The sequence below is a fragment of the Cervus elaphus genome, chromosome 14 (genome assembly GCF_910594005.1).
Source record: "Cervus elaphus chromosome 14, mCerEla1.1, whole genome shotgun sequence".
Taxonomy (NCBI): Eukaryota; Metazoa; Chordata; class Mammalia; order Artiodactyla; family Cervidae; genus Cervus; species Cervus elaphus.
Window position 1 is genome coordinate 72,833,765 of NC_057828.1, and position 15,942 is coordinate 72,849,706.

The 15,942-nt window shown below is 44.6% G+C and overlaps 1 protein-coding gene across 1 annotated transcript; it reads left to right on the plus strand.

Annotated features, from left to right (window-relative positions):
* Window positions 1–1,578: 1,578 nt before the first annotated feature.
* Window positions 1,579–14,233, plus strand: NEK2 (NIMA related kinase 2). Its single transcript, XM_043924199.1, has 8 exons — window positions 1,579–1,798; window positions 2,911–3,128; window positions 3,410–3,650; window positions 6,527–6,609; window positions 7,347–7,473; window positions 8,419–8,638; window positions 10,073–10,198; window positions 13,226–14,233. Exons 1-8 carry the CDS (start codon window positions 1,703–1,705, stop codon window positions 13,450–13,452), a joined length of 1,338 nt encoding a protein of 445 aa, XP_043780134.1. The 5' UTR covers window positions 1,579–1,702; the 3' UTR covers window positions 13,453–14,233.
* The last annotated feature ends 1,709 nt before the right edge of the window (window positions 14,234–15,942 follow it).

Here is a 15,942-nt window from a genome sequence, read left to right on the forward strand (position 1 = left end):
AGCCAATTAACTCAGCCATGTGTGGCACCTTACATAATTTTTGTAATAGAATGGTTCCATTCCCTTGAGGTAAGACAATGCTCTTGAATATTACTTTAAAAAAATCTCCTGGCTGGCAATTCCAATTATGTAATATTCAGCACATGTAATGAATTCCTCATTTTTAACATAAAGAGGATTGTAATTCTTATTAATAGAAAATCAGTTTCCTTTTAATCCCCTGCTGAACAGATATTCAAAGAAAATTGACCTATTTGTGCATTGCCAAATTATTAGCCTTCTTGTAGTGTATAAATTCCTCCATCCACCCGTGGATAGAGGGCTCTAGGTGCAGTCTCCCAGGTAAAAGTGGGACAATTCCAGCTGGCAGGGTGAGTTGAAAATGTTGGTTTCTGTGTGCACTCAGAAGAGGCTGCATTCAATGAAGTGTTTCAATTAATTATGTGTCTGGCACCTCAGATAACCTATTCAGTAGTCTTTTCTAACAACAAAAAATTTTAACAGTCTTAAAGGTAAACCTGACTGTCTCTGCTTTATGTTTTTGTTTAGTCACTAAGTTGTGTCCAAATCCTTTGCGACCCCATGGACTGTAGCCCACCAGGCTCCCCTGTCCATGAGATTTCCCAGGCAAGAATATTGGAGTGGGCTGCCAGTTCCTTCTCCAGGGGATCTTCCCCATCCAGGGATCAAACCCGCATCTCCTGCATTGGCAGGCACATTGTTTCACCACTGAGCTACCAGGTGAGCCCATCTCTGTCTTATAGAACCACCATATTCTTCTGGGTTCAAAACATCAAAGACTTCCATATTCCATTTTCCACCTGGAGATTTTATACACGTCTTCTGCATGTTAAATAGGCCTCTCTAAGTTCGGTGTTCAAAAATAAAGTCTCTCTAGGATGTCTGCACCCTAAAGTCATGTGAAAACTTTAAATCATTACTATGAATATCCAGTTTTTGCATTGAGTCTTCTCTTCCTCGCTTTTTATGCTTCCGTTTCTTCATTCGGAAATAACACTAATTCCTGCATTACAAACCAGACAATACATGTAAAGTGCTTGGCACAATCCCGCAGCAGTGTCGGCCTCACTCGCGCACCCTTTAGAGAGGGCCAGTACTTTTCATCTCTGCACTCAGCTTTCGCCCAGGATGTAGTATATGACCCCGCCCGGGTTCAGGGGCGGAAACCTGAAAGCGGAGGGCGCGGGCCGGAGAGTGGGGTAGTGTGAGAGGTCAGAGTGCAAAGGTCAGAAGGCAGTCGGTTGAGGCTGTGCGCCTAAAAGTGAAGAAAGATCTCTGGACTTCGGTTGCCTCGGCAACCTCAGCCGGCGGAGGCACAAGGTGGCGGGGACCGCCCCCCCCCACTCGCCCCCGCTGCAGCTTTCCGTCCCCAGCCCCACCTTAGGCTTTAGCTCCGCCCCTTTCTCCCGGGAGGTTGGGAGCGGAAGTCGACACCGACGCCGACGCGGTTGCCTAGCGATACCTTTTTCCCAAGATGCCCAGCGTGTTGTGTTCTTCTTAGCCAATTAGAGAGGCGAAGCGGCCTTACCGCGGGCCAATAGGCTGCGAGGCCGGGGCCCGCGACGGTTAAACCGGAGCCGCAGATCAGGGCGGCCGGGCACCCGGGCTGGAGGTCTGTGGGTCGGTGGCTGCACCTCCGAGGAGACGGTACGGCCTGCAGGCGTCCTGCGCGGGCCCCGCCATGCCGACTCGGGTGGAGGACTACGAGGTGCTGTACACCATTGGCACGGGCTCCTACGGCCGCTGCCAGAAGATCCGCAGGAAGAGCGACGGCAAGGTGAGCGCGGGCCTGGTCCCTGCCTGCGCCCCCCGGCCGCCCAGAGGAAGCAGGGAGCCTGGCGGTGTGCTTCTGAAACGCAAGAGTGCTCAGAAGAGGCAGCCCTTTCCCCTAGATCTGTGCCTGACCCGGGTCTCTCAAGGGATGGGAAGCCGCATCCTTTTTTTTTTTCTTTTTTAATTTGTGAATCTGTCCCTTAATTCTTTGTTGTTGTTCGGTCGCTCAGTCGTGTCCGACTCTTTACAACCTTATGGACTGCAGCACGCCAGGCTTCCCTGTCTTTCACCAGCTCCCGGAGTTTGCCCAAGTTCATGTCCATTGAATCGGTGATGCCATCCAACCATCTCGTCCTCTGTCGTCCCCTTCTCCTGCCCTTAGTCTTTCCCAGCATCAGAGTCTTTTCCAGTGAGTCAGCTTTTCTCATCAGGTGGCCAAAGTAAAACTAATAAAATGTGCCAATAGAAGGTATATATGTATGTGTATTTTTTCTTCTCCTGTCTTTTTTCCGTTCTCTTCCATTTTCTTCCTTTTTCCTGCTTTGACCTGCCATGGGCCTTCTGTTGGTGACTGGTAGCTGACTCCTGAGCTGTTTTTAGAGAAGTGTAATTCTCTCTGTCATAACCAGCAGAACCTAGAACTTTTGTAGTCAGAATTAATATTTAAGTTACCCATTATCCTGATTGTTAGATTCATATCTCCCAAGGTGTGTGGGTTGACCTACACAGAAAAAAAAAAATGGAAAGGAAGTTAGCTCGGATGGAGGGGTCTTTACTAAGTTTTCTTACCCTGGAAATCTTGACTAGTTGGAATGGTTGGGGACTTGAATTACCTCTGCTCCAGCTTTGACTAGAGTACCTTCTGCCAACCTCCCACTAGGCATTGAGGGTAGGGGGTTGGGGGCAGCCCAACCTACCTCATCACCCTCTGTTGCATCATTTACTGCTTAAAAATTAGGGGAAGGTGATGGAAATAAACTCAGGGGTCCTCAGTTCATTAAACTAAATTAGATAATAGTGACTGTATGATCTATCTACTAGAGAAGTAACTTTTTTTAATTTTAAAAATTTGGAGTTATAATGAGTTCATTTATACCTTGGAAATTTTTATTTCAGATATTAGTTTGGAAAGAACTTGACTATGGCTCCATGACAGAAACTGAGAAACAAATGCTTGTTTCTGAAGTGAATTTGCTTCGTGAGCTGAAACATCCAAACATTGTCCGCTACTATGATAGAATTATTGACCGGACCAACACGACACTGTACATTGTAATGGAATGTTGTGAAGGAGGAGACCTAGCTAGTGTAATTTCAAAGGGAACCAAGGAAAGGTAAGATAAATTCATCTCTTAAATGGGCCTAGTTTTGTTTCTGTAAGCATCCTATATTAGGATCAGGGACAAAGTACTTAGTAATGGGGAAGAGTCTACTTGTGTTTGTTCAATGGGTCCATAGTACTTTAGAAAATCCCTGGTAAGTCAACACTTGAATTTCGTATCCAAATAATTTATTTCCCTATGTGTATACTTAGAAAACTAGATAATTCACATCCTTTCATCTTTGCAATGGTTTTATTCAGCAGATACATGCTACATAACTGCTTTGATTTCAGACAATACTTGGATGAAGAGTTTGTTCTTCGTGTGATGGCTCAGTTGACTCTGGCTCTAAAGGAATGTCACAGACGAAGTGATGGTGGCCACACTGTACTGCATCGGGATCTGAAACCAGCCAACGTCTTTCTGGATGGCAAGCAGAACGTTAAGCTTGGAGACTTTGGACTAGCTAGAATATTAAACCACGATACGAGTTTTGCAAAAACATTTGTTGGCACACCTTATTACATGTCTCCTGTAAGTATTTCAAAATTTATATACTTTTAAAACATCTTAATGCTAAGCATTCAAGCAAGGAAATTGAGCTTTTTGTTTATTTCTTTGTTTAGTAATATCTAATAGCCAAGAATTAATAATACTGTTTTATTTTAAATTGATATTTTTCAAATGGACCACCAGACCATTAAAAGATTTTTTTTTTTTTTTTGATGTGGACTATTTTTAAAGTCTTTATTGAATGTGTTACAATATTGCTTCTGTTGTTTATGTTTTGTTTTTTTGGCCACAAGGCATGTGGGATCTTCGCTCCCCAACCAGGGAGCAAACCTGCACTCCCTGCATTGGAAGGCGAAGTCTTAATCATTGGACCCCCAGGGAAGTCCCACCACCAGACCACTAAACTCCTATATCAGCAATGCAAGTCAGACTTTCACTGAATGTGCTGCCATGTGCTAAGCTCTGGGATCACAGAGATGAAATAGGTTTTGTCTCTGCCCTTATGTACAGTACTTCCCAAAGTGCCATAGGTCTGGACACCAGCTTGTTCTCAGCTGGAGTGATAGTTTAAAATGCAGAGTCCTGGGCTCCAATCCAGGGACTTAGGCCCTCTGGACAGGTCTTTGCACTCAACTTTTTGTCTTTTTGTCCCCCACCTTTTTATTTTGGACTCTGTATTTTAAGACACCCTAGATGATTCTTGTATGTGGAGATTCGGGACCCAGGAGACTCACTCACTTCCCACAGCATATTTTTGCTGTGTTAACCTTTAGTATTTGTTCTTTCTTGTTGTTGCTGCCTTTTCCTACTGTGGAGGTACTGTTTCCACCCACTTACTGGTTTCCTCAATTGCTGGATATTTTGTTTCCAAAATGTGTCACTATTCTAAGGAGGACTGCTATGTATATCTTTGTAGGAATTATTCTTTCTTCTGCTTTGGTTATTTCCTTGGTGTATAGCTCTCAAAATGAAATTGCTGTGTCAAAGGATATGAACTATTTATGGCTCTCTAGTGACTCTTGGGACTTCCCTGGTAGCTCAGTTGGTAAAGAATCCACCTGCAATGCAGGAGACCCTGGTTCGATTCCTGGGTTGGGAAGTTCCCATGGAGAATGGATAGGTTACCCACTCCAGTATTCCTGGGCTTCCCTGGTGACTCAGATGATAAAGAATCTGCCTGCAATGCAGGAGACATGGGTTTGATCCCTGGGTTGGGAAGATCCCCCTGGAGGACGGCATGGCAACCCACTCCAGTATTCTTGCCTGGAGAATCTCCATGGACAGAGGGGCCTGGTGGGCTACAGTCCATTGGATCACAAAGAGTTGGGCACAACTAAGTGACTAAGCATAGCACGGTGGCTTTTGAAAAGCTTGAAACAATAAGTGATAGCACCAATCAATGTGTTGAATACAAAAGATGAGCAGAATAAAGATGGAGAGAGATTTATTTTTTTAGCAGTTCACAAATACTTCCAGATTTTCTAAATTTTTTGTTAACCAATCTGACTACAGTATACAATTTTATAATTTAATGATTTTGTTTTTGACTAAGATCAGATATGGCCAGAACAGTGTCATTTTCTCACTGGATCAGATTCCAAATAGAAGCCAAGGAAAATTATCCAGGGGTGGTGGTTGGAAAATTTGAAACCTGTGCAGTTCTTTTGTTCCTGTTCCCTCCTGTCCCTGTAATTAGATCAGTTGAGCCTTCCCTATGGGATTGTCAGGAAGTAGTGCCAGACTCACCTGTTGGGCTTTAGAATACTCAGAAGCCTCCTGAAGATTTCAGTACAGCACTTGCCTCCTCGTCCTCTGTTGAAAGTAAGAGCCATGGTGGACTGTTGTTAAGAAAGGCAGATAGTTAAAACAGGCAATGAGATTATTAGTTAGTACTGTGCTATATACAGTGGACTAAACATAAATGGGTGATTCAATTAACCATTAATGCCTATATCCATTTAAATGTGAGATAGATATTATCCTAGACTTTCCTCTGGTTCGGGGGTTCAGGATGGGGAACACGTGTAGATCCATGGCTGATTCATATCAATGTACGGCAAAAACCACTACAATATTGTAAAGTAATTAGCCTCCAACTAATATAAATAAATGAAAAAAAATAAAATTTTTAAAAGAAAGAAAAAAAATAAAGTAATTTACTCGGTTTAAAAAAAAAATAGAGTTTCTAGATTATGAATTCCTTGAGGTAGAGATGTCTCATGTTCACCTTTGAATTGCCAGTGCCTTGCCTGTAGTAACACAATAAATATTTGTGAATGAAAAATAGATGAATGAATCATATATGATAAAGTGTATTAGGATAAGATCATTGCCTTTTTTCCATTATCAATTTAAAGTACCATCTTATGATGTAAGACCTAATGTAAGAGAAATCACCCTTTTGTATTTGAAACTTTTGTTATAGATATGATATATTTATAATATAAAAAATTTCCTTTTTTTTGAGTGACTATTATCAAACTTTAAGTTTTCATTTTTGTCCCAGGAGTAATTTTGTTTTTTTTTTAATTTTATGTTTTAAAACAAACCTTTTTAAAAAATTATTTTATTGAAGTATAGTTGATTTATAGTGTGTTAATTTCTGCTATGCAACAAGGTGATTTTTTTTTTTATATACACACACACACACATTCTTTTTTATATTCTTTTCCATTATGGTTTGTTACAGGTTCTTGACTGTAGATTCCTGTGCTATGGAGTAGGACCTTGTTTTTTTATCCATCCTCTATGGAATAGTTTGCATCTGCTAATCCCAAACTCCCAGTCCTTCCCTTCCCCTGCTTCCCTTCTGGCAATTACAAGTATGTTCTCTGTGTCTGTGAGTCTGTTTTAAAGCAAAGTAAACTTTAAACTCCTCCTTTCTTTCCCCACAAAAGGAACAAATGAATCGCATGTCCTACAACGAGAAATCGGATATCTGGTCACTGGGTTGTTTGCTGTATGAATTATGTGCGTTAATGTAAGTATGGTGAAGACAGGTTTCTAGTCTGAGGTCTTTGCTTAGGTCTGTCACCTTTGACTGGGTTCAGCTTTTTGAGCATCCATGCACATTCAAGTCTGAAAGAGTCACACCTTGGATTCAAATTAAGGTAGATGGGCAGGTTAAAAAACGAGTTACAAATTGATAACATAACCCCTGAGGCTGAATCTAGACTTCTCAAGCTTGTAACCTGGTTGGGTGTTCCCTGTCAGGCTGAGTTTAGCTCACAGGGCGAGCACACAGGTCAGGGCTGTGGAAGAAAGGAAATGAAGATCTGGTCAAGCGGTCTGGGGTTTGGACCGGACGGAACCCTGCTTCTTTCCCTTTGTTCATTTTTTTCCATTCTAAACTCTTCTGTAGAGCAGGAGTTCTCAAGCAGGGAAGGGGAATTTTACCCCCTCAGTTTTGCTTGCCATGGGATACTTGACAATGTCTGGAGACATCTTAGTCGTCACAACTAGGGACAGCTACTGACATCTAAGGGACAGGGATCAGCATTGCCGCAAACTGTAGTAAGGATGGACAGGACCGCACCCGTAACAGAGCTGTGGGCTCCAAATGTCAGTAGTGCCAAGGATGGGAAACTTAGCTACAGAAGAAGCTCCCAGAGGTAGAAACATAAACACAAACTGGACCTTAAACTCTGCTTTTGATTTGCTTCATATTATATATTTTCATTTTTACATTAAAAAAAATTTTTTTTTTTTTCTCTTCAGGCCCCCATTTACAGCTTTCAACCAGAAGGAACTAGCTGGAAAGATCAGAGAGGGCAAATTCAGGCGAATTCCATATCGTTACTCTGATGAATTAAATGACATTATTACGAGGATGTTAAATTTAAAGGTAAAGTTTATAAGATGACATATGTTTTCATGCCTCAGTTAAGTTTTGCAGTGTGTGCTGTCGTGGAGCAAAGAGACTAAGGAAACATTAAATAGATTTCCTTAGCTGATAAATCTGCTCTGTTAACACAAGTGAAAACATGCATCCTTGGCGCATTGCTGGCTGCCCATCTCCGCTCTCTCTCTGTCTCCTCCCGCGCTCCGCCCCGCTCACGGGTGGCTGGTAGCAGTAAGGATTCAGAGCCTCAGGCCCCTTGTCCTTGCCTACCTCAGCACAGCGGATGGTGCAGGAAGGGGCCAGAAATAATAATATCTTATTACTCTGCTCTAACTCGGAAGATTAGAGACCATGAGAGATGGGAATGGTGGGCAGGGAGGGCTGAAAGAGCAGAGGGGAAATAACTCAGACTGTAGAACAAACCTGGCGGTGGGAGGGGGAGAGATCGGGCTGGTGTAAGAATCGAGGTCCGTGCTGTGGGAGTTCAAAGAGAAGGATACAAGTGAAGTAACAGGACTGGAGGTCAGGGAGAGCGTATCCTGCTTAATAGGGTTTAGAGACGCAAGGACACTGGGTGCCCTCAAACGGACCCTGGCAGTGCTACCCAGCCCAGCACAGGGGCCGAGCCTTCTTAGGTTAAAAGGGGAGCAAAGGAAATTAAAATCTGCTTCGCTTTGTGGACACAGAGCCTCCTGAGTTAAAGCCACCAGTGAATGTACTTTTCCGGTGTTTAAGACGCATCTATGTGGGGAGGGGGCAGTGGGCAAGATGGGTGAAGGGGGTCAGTTGCATGGTGATGGATGGTAGCTGGAATTGTGTCAGGGATCTCTCTAGTGTACACAGATGTTGAACTGTAACACTGCACACCCGATTAAAAAAAAAAAAGAGCCACCTGTAAAGGAGCCTTTTCTTTTGCTTCGGAATATATGCCGAGTCTTTTTCCCCCAGGATTACCATCGACCTTCTGTTGAAGAAATTCTTGAGAATCCTTTGATAGCAGGCTTGGTTGCGGAAGAGCAAAGGATAAATGCTGAGAGAAGAGGGCGGCGGTCAGGAGAGCCGGAGAAGCTGCAGGACCCCAGCCCTGTGTCGCGTGAGCTGAGACTGAAGGAAGCCCAGCTTCAGGAGCGGGAGGCAGCCCTCAAGGCCAGGGAAGAGCGCTTGGAGCGTAAGTCTGGGGGGACGAAGCCCAGCGCTCCCAGAGGCTGATCCTAGTGTGTGAACGTCTGCGTGAACACAGGGGCCGGTCTGTGTCTCGTGGGGCGTGTTATAAACACTCGCACAGCCGGAATCCCTACATCAGGCTTGCCGCACCTCCGTGCTGAGCCTCTCTCCGAGATCAGCCGCTGTCGTCGCGCCGTCAGGCCCTACCTGTGACGGGCCGGCCCAGGAGTCGTCACCCCGCCCTCTAGGGCCACTGTTTTCTTTTCTTCCTTAACATACGGGCCCTAAGGTTTCCCACCGTCAAGAATCTCTTAGAATTCGCCACCTTCCAGAATCAAAGCTGTCGTCTCTCCCTTCTGACACGCCGCTGCAGCGCGGCCCAGCTCTAAAATCACACAGTGTGTAAGACGATACATCTTCGGGTCATCCCATAGAGGCTGTGGATACAAGATGTTTAAACACTCTGATGGGTATCGACGGACGCAGGAGTTTTTGATGTTGAAAGTCTGTTGACACCTCTGAAGTGAGAGCTGCTAGCCAGGTGTGGGGGTTCCACAGGGCGGCCGCAACGGCAGGGCTCTGCCTTTTGACACGGAGGGAAGAGAGACCGTGACCGTCTCTTCTGCAGCTTTACGCCAATGCACATTCACTTATGAATGTACTTATATTTAATTTTAAATGTACTTATAAAATACTCTATTTAAATGTGCTTATAAAGCATCCAAATGCATTAGTTAATGTTTTACTTCCTCATAATCATCGAGGACTGTGAGATACACTCTCTGCAGGAGGAACAGCTTGTGCTTGCCTGAAAATCTAAATCTCTTCTGTTAAAGGCATTCTTTAAAAAAAAGAACCCACAAAAAACAAGCAAAAACTTTTTTTTTTTAAACTTTCCTCAGTGTTCTGTAATTTCATGTAGCAGCTGAAATCTGAACTCTCTAAATGCTGGGCCATGAAAAAATAATAGCCTTTGTTACTGATCTAAAGAAGTAACACCTCACTGCACTGGGTTTTTTTCCCTTCCCTTTGGGTGCTGTTGTTCACTCGGAGGGAGGGGGTTTGGGCCGAGTAACGCCCGGAGAATGAACTGTCGGCCCTTCCCAGGGGCAGGCAGGATGGCAGGAGCTCTTGGTGCTCCCCCCGTGAGTTATTCCCACACATCACGACCGAAAGTTGAAGCTGACTTTGTCCTTGTGTCTAAGCTGGTCCTTAGGAGGAAACCTAAGACAACACACAGTATACGAACATGGGTTATGACACGGGGACCGTCCAGTTGACGAGTGTACGGTAAGAAACCCTCACTAAACATGACTCATCGGCGGTCAGGCTGCCAGCCTCACGATAAGGAAAAGCAGTAAGATAACCAAACGTGAATTGTTTACATCCAGAGCCACTTGTTCATTTCTGTCTGTTTTGTTCCGTTCCCTTTTTAAAGAGAAAGAACGCGAGCTTTGTGTCCGTGAGAGGCTGGCAGAGAACAAGCTGGCCAGAGCAGAAGGCCTGCTGAAGAACTACAGCCTGCTGAAGGAGCAGAGGTTCCTGTCTCTGGCGGGCGGCCCAGGTACGAGAGCCAGCTCTGAGCAGAGCTGCTGCCCGCTTTAGCTTTCCAGGGTCCTGAGCTGTGAGAGGCACGCGGTTGAGTGGATGTGGTTCAGCGGGGGTAAGAACTCTGCTCTTGCCGTGGCTGACTCTCTGGGATCAGAGACGTGAGCCTGTGCATAGGGATGAGGTCATCTTCAGTTTTGTTCACTTTGTCAAACTACACATGCAGTATTTGATATTTATTTTTTAAAATTAGGTCATAAAAAATTGCTGTGTCTTTCCGATTTTTCTCCGGGTACATTGTCAGAATTCTACATTTCTCTCCCTTTCCAAGTGAAAATCCCAGCATTTTACTATTGCCGCATGACCAACTAACACTTGCCCCATCCTTCACAGAAACTGTGGCTTAAAAGGGTGGCAAACCCAACTGTAGAACAGGCCATCACTTTTACGTCTTTGCTAAGACCCGTTCCAGTTGCGCGTATGTGTCAGAATGTGATTGTTTAATATCTACATATGCTCTGTAATAAGCAAGGGAAATAAATGAAACTAGTGATGGAAGGTAAGTATCTTTTTTCTCAATATGACTATCTACCATTTCAGTATTTATATATTTATTTCAACTTTTCTTAGATTCTACACTGCCATCCATAAAGACAAACTAGACATAAATCATGATAGAATGAGGAATAATTTTTACCTGGGTGAGTTTCATGCATCCGGCCCATTGCTGAGAATTCTTGAAGACGCTGTTGGGGACGGCTCTTCCAGTTAAGAGTTTATTTCTGTCTTTCCCAGAGAGTCTTTGAGCAGAGGGTGAGAAGTCCCGGAGAGGAATGCTGTATTTCACTTTGTAGGATATGTAGGTAGAAGAATTCACCTGTGTGCAAATCATGGCAAAGACTTAAAATGAGCTGTGAGGATGCAGTTTCCAGTGTGGGTCGGAGATACTTTGAAGAACCGAACTTGTCAGAACCTAAGAAAAGCATTGACTCAGTGGACATGAGTTTGAGCAAGCTCCAGGAGATGGTGAAGGACAGGGACTCCCGGAGGGCTGCAGTCCTTGGGGTCACCAAGAGGCAGACCTGACTGAGCGACTGAACACCAACCAGAAGAGCAGCAAAGCAGTGGGGGGGGGGGGGGGGGGTGTGCCCTGGTGAGCCCAGGACGGTTGGCAGTGCCCCCTCCTCATCCTCAGGCGCTAGAATTCAGCCGTGAGAAAAATAAGTTGAGATCATCACAGCAACAGCATCTTTTGAAAGCACTCCTTAGTCTATTTAATGAATGCTAATTCTCTTTCTATTTAATGAAATACTAATTCATTTTCTAAAGACTTTTCTTTCTTCTAAAACTATTTCATTAGTAGGATTTACAGTTGCTCTTCAAATTTCATTAGTAGGATTTACTGTTGCTCTTCAAATGGGTAGCTATTTGTGGTAATAAAGGTAGATCTATTTGAAACAATGGAGTTGAGGCCTAAAAGCAATCTCCTAAAATGCTTTGTGGAGAAAGAGTGTATGAAATAGGAAGTCAAAGCGCGGCGTTTCTCTGTGCAGCCTGCCCCTCTCTCGGGACCTTTCCATATCTCTGGTCTGGAATGTTCTCCAGATAGTCACGTGGCTTCTTCCCTCCACTCTGTCCTCAGGTCTCTGCTCAGAAGTCACCTTATTGCAGTCATCGCTGCAAACACCCCCAGAACTTCTATCTCCCTTTCCCCCCCTGCCCCCAGCATGTACCACCCTCAAATATTCCTTGTATGGACTTGTTTATCTGTTTATGCTCTGTCTCCTCCTGCCACAATAGGGCCTTTGTTTGGCCCACAATGGTCTATACAGTAAGCTCAGTAAATATTTGAACATATTTCCTTTAAATGAACACAAAGGAGAAACAAAAGTTTCTGGAATTCAAACCTGCCAGTCCCCAACGCCCAACTAATCCTGTTAGTTCCTAATAGTGTAGCCACTTTAAGTAAATTATTTTTCTTCCCATTAAAAGTACAATTCACATTTTTCACTCTCTATTAATTTGATTTACTTTTATTGTGCTGAATTTGCTTAGGTTCTTTTTGAAACAAGTTTCTGGTGAGTTAAGCATTTTTTAAAACATGTTCTTAAGTATTTAGCCAAAACTGTTCCATACTTAGCTGGAAGTAATGTGTTCCAGGTAGAATGGCACTTGTTTTCAAGAATAGAGATAAATAACATTGATTTCCAGAAGTTTTATATTGTGGCCCATAATCTTCAGTGCATTTAACCTTAAGAGGAAAGTTGATAAGAGAGTGAAGCACATTTCCTTGATTTTTGGGTACAGATTAGAAGGCCGATTGACTTCTGCCAGCTGCAGCCCCTGACCTATTAAAAAAGAGACAACAGGTCCAAAACAGTCGCCTGCTCAGCCATGTCCACCTCTTTGCAACCCCGTGGCCTGCAGCCCACCAGGCTCCTCTGTCCATGAAGTTTTTTTTCTAGGCAAGAATACTGGAGTGAGTTGCTGTTTCCTCCTCTGACCCAGGGATCAAACCCACATCTCCTGTGTCTCCTGCAGGCAGGCAGCCCATCCAAAATGGAGTCACTTGTCACCAACCATCATCAAATCAAGACTTAATGCTTAATTTCATCACAGTTTCAGCCTCTCCCAGGAATGGAATCTTAAACTAGTCAATCTGGAATTACCTGGTCGGCACGAGTGAGGTCATCTGCCTAATAGATCCCTGCTGTCCCCTAAAGGAAAGTGACCTTGCCACAGGCAGTCCCCTCTCCACTGGTATCACTTCCTCATCCCGCCCCCTCCTGCCCTTAAAAGGCTTTCATTTTGTACAGCGCCTTTCTGTCTGCTGGATGCGATGTCCCCAGTCATGAGTCGTTGAATAAAGCCAGTAAGATCTTTAACACGCAGTTTAGCATTCCTGTCCCAGAGAGAATGACAGGTACCCAGGTTTCACACATGAACTGAGAGATTCAATATGTTCAATAAGTTTGGTTAAGTGTGGAGGAGCCGAATGCCTGTTCACGTAACTCAAACCCCTTTTTCTTTTTTCTTTCTGAAGAACTGTTTGATCTCCCATCGTCGATCGTGAAGAAGAAGGTTCACTTCAGTGGGGAGAGTAAAGAGAACGTCGTGCAGGGTGAGAATTCTGAGAGTCAGCTCACTTCCAAGTCCAAGTGCAAGGACCTGAAAAAAAGGCTTCACGCCGCTCAGCTTCGCGCTCAAGCCTTGTCGGACATGGAGAAGACGTACCAGCTGAAAAGCAAGCAGATCCTGGGCATGCGCTAGCCGGGCCACAGACGCGGACCTGCGCAGAGTACTTACCAGCTGAAACGCAGGCAGACCCTGGGCATGCGCTCGCCGGGCCAGAGACGCCGACCTGTGCAGAGCACTGCGCGTCGCTGGCGCTTTCTAGATGAAAAATGGACTGCCGTAACCTGTTTCTGTGGTTCCGAGAGCCGCACCTTTTCTAGAGTCGGCAGGATATTTGGGCATCAATCCTGCAATCCTCCAGCACCAATTGTACCAAAGTCCATACCTTTCATTTTTCTTCCTTTTGTAAAGAACACTTCATAGAAAGAATAACACTTTCTTGGCCGGTTGGGCTTTTAGTCCTGTGTGTGATTACTACTGGAACATGAAATGTTATATATATATATATATATATATTTTTTTTTGGAAATGTTATAAATGTAGGGTGATGGGGAATAATATTAGGAAAAGATATTACTCAGGAGCAGTGCTTACTGAGACATTTTAAGGGCCTGAATGGTGTGCTTACAGCTGTCGTGTCTAGAGGTTTTAAATGTTTTAGAAGTTTTAATAAAAGTCTGAGGTTTTAAATGTTCTTAGCTTAGAGAAACCCTAACTGGATATAGATTGGTCACTAATATCTTGACATCTAGCTTATAAATGCCCACTGCTCTGCGGGAGGATAGGGAAGAGAATGGGATGTTCCCAAGAGCCGTACAGTGGTGTTTTTTTTTTTTTTTCCTTCTTTTTAGCAGTATGTGAGCTTTCATTTGTCCACCTCTTTCTCACTAAATAAAAGAATTCTTTAGTTTTCCTATATCCAGTGTCTCTTGTATAGGTTGATCGTAGTTAGCAGTTTGCATGGGAGGCGAGGAAAGAGAATATGATGATCCCAAGGGCTGTGTGGTCACTTGACTACCTGATTGTCCATGCGAACGGGTGGTCCTCACCCGGGGCAGTGCAAGGCCTGGAGGTGTTTTCAGTTGTGGTTGGAGGGAGGGTGTTGCTGAACACCCTGCGGCCCCACGAGATGGTCCCCACAGCTGAATGTCAGGGCGCCACTCCTGAGACACCTGATCTCAGCGAACACTTGTTGGAATATCCCCCACCAAAACTGATTTTGGTCTTGAAGGATTTTTTGTTTTTTTAAAGCTCTGACTTGTAATATGAATTAGCAGTCCTTGCTGTGCCCATTGCATTTTTCATGTGATGTTTTCCTGCCAACGCTAATCCTTTTAGCTTAATGAACTAAGACCAAGTTATGAAGAGTTATAATAAATAGGAAAAACAACTCCTTCATTAGCTATTTTCGTTGTTCAGTTGCTCAGTCATGTCCGGCTCTTTGCGACCCCATGGACTGCAGCATGCCAGGCTTCACTGTCCTTCACTGTCTCCAGAGTTTGCTCAAATTTGTGTCCATTGAGTCAGTGATGCCGTCCAACCATCTCATCCTCTGTCATCCCCTTCTCCTGCCTTTGATCTTTCCCAGCATCAGGGTCTTTTCTAATAAGTTGACTCTTCACATCAGGTGGCCAAAGTATTGGAGCTTCAGCATCAGCATCAGTCCTTCCAAAGAATATTCAGGGTTAATTTCCTTTTAGGATTGACTGGTTTGACCTCTTTGCTGTTAGCTATTTTATTACAGGTTTATTACACAGTTGATAGTGTAGTTCCAGCAAAGATATAATATTATTGCAATACAATGATTACAGTGCCTTCATGGTAACCCACAGATTAATCCTAACAGGACCACTTTGATGTCAGTGTTGAGTATAATTTGCAGGGCCCAGAGCAAAAGAAAAATGTGGGGCTCCTTATTCAAAAAGCAGGAAATAAGTACCATTAAAGGTACATAGAAAGCCTCGTCCTTTCTTCCAAAATCTCTGCTTAAATTGTGGTGGTATTTGCTGTTTAATTCCTTAAGAAAAATTGAAGTTTTAAATTATTAGCATGAATGTTGCTATTCATCTTTTATATTGTGTGATGCCAGTTTTAAGTGCAGATAGCAGCACATGTAGCTCAGCAGCGGAATCACTGAAATTATATAACACATTTGGTGACTCATCCGGGAGGGTGCCTCAGGCTGGCCAGAAGAGACACACATGCGTGTGACGGGCGTCCGGGGGCCCGTGACTCTGAACAAGCCCCACACGCTCTCAGGTTGGAGGAGTCGCGCCCACCACCCCAGCTGCAGCAGGTAGGTCACCCCCAAGCCAGGACTTTCTGTGTACCTCGAGTGGGGTATTTGGATCACCCCTGCCAAGAGAAGGCGTCTAGCTGGCTGCCCACCCACCACGCGATGGGGCTGCCAGCCCAGGAGGGGGCAGGCAGTGGGAGGCACTGCTGCCATCCTCTGTCCTGAGAGGCTTCTGGGCATCCTCCGCCACCCATACCCAGAACCCCTCTGGGAGCAGAGAGTGGGAGGCCGGGTGGGGCCCGCTGCACCAGGGGTGGGGGACTTGGGCACAGACCCATGCTTGAGCTGAGGCTCTGAGCCAATATCTGCACCAGGGTCCTCCTGGACTT

Coding starts and splice junctions, on each gene's coding strand:
- NEK2 (XM_043924199.1), top strand. CDS start 1,703: ATGCCGACTCGGGTGGAGGACTACGAGGTGCTGTACACCATTGGCACG. Junction 1,799..2,910: donor GCAGGAAGAGCGACGGCAAG/GTGAGCGCGGGC, acceptor TTTTTATTTCAG/ATATTAGTTTGGAAAGAACT. Junction 3,651..6,526: donor CACCTTATTACATGTCTCCT/GTAAGTATTTCA, acceptor TCCCCACAAAAG/GAACAAATGAATCGCATGTC.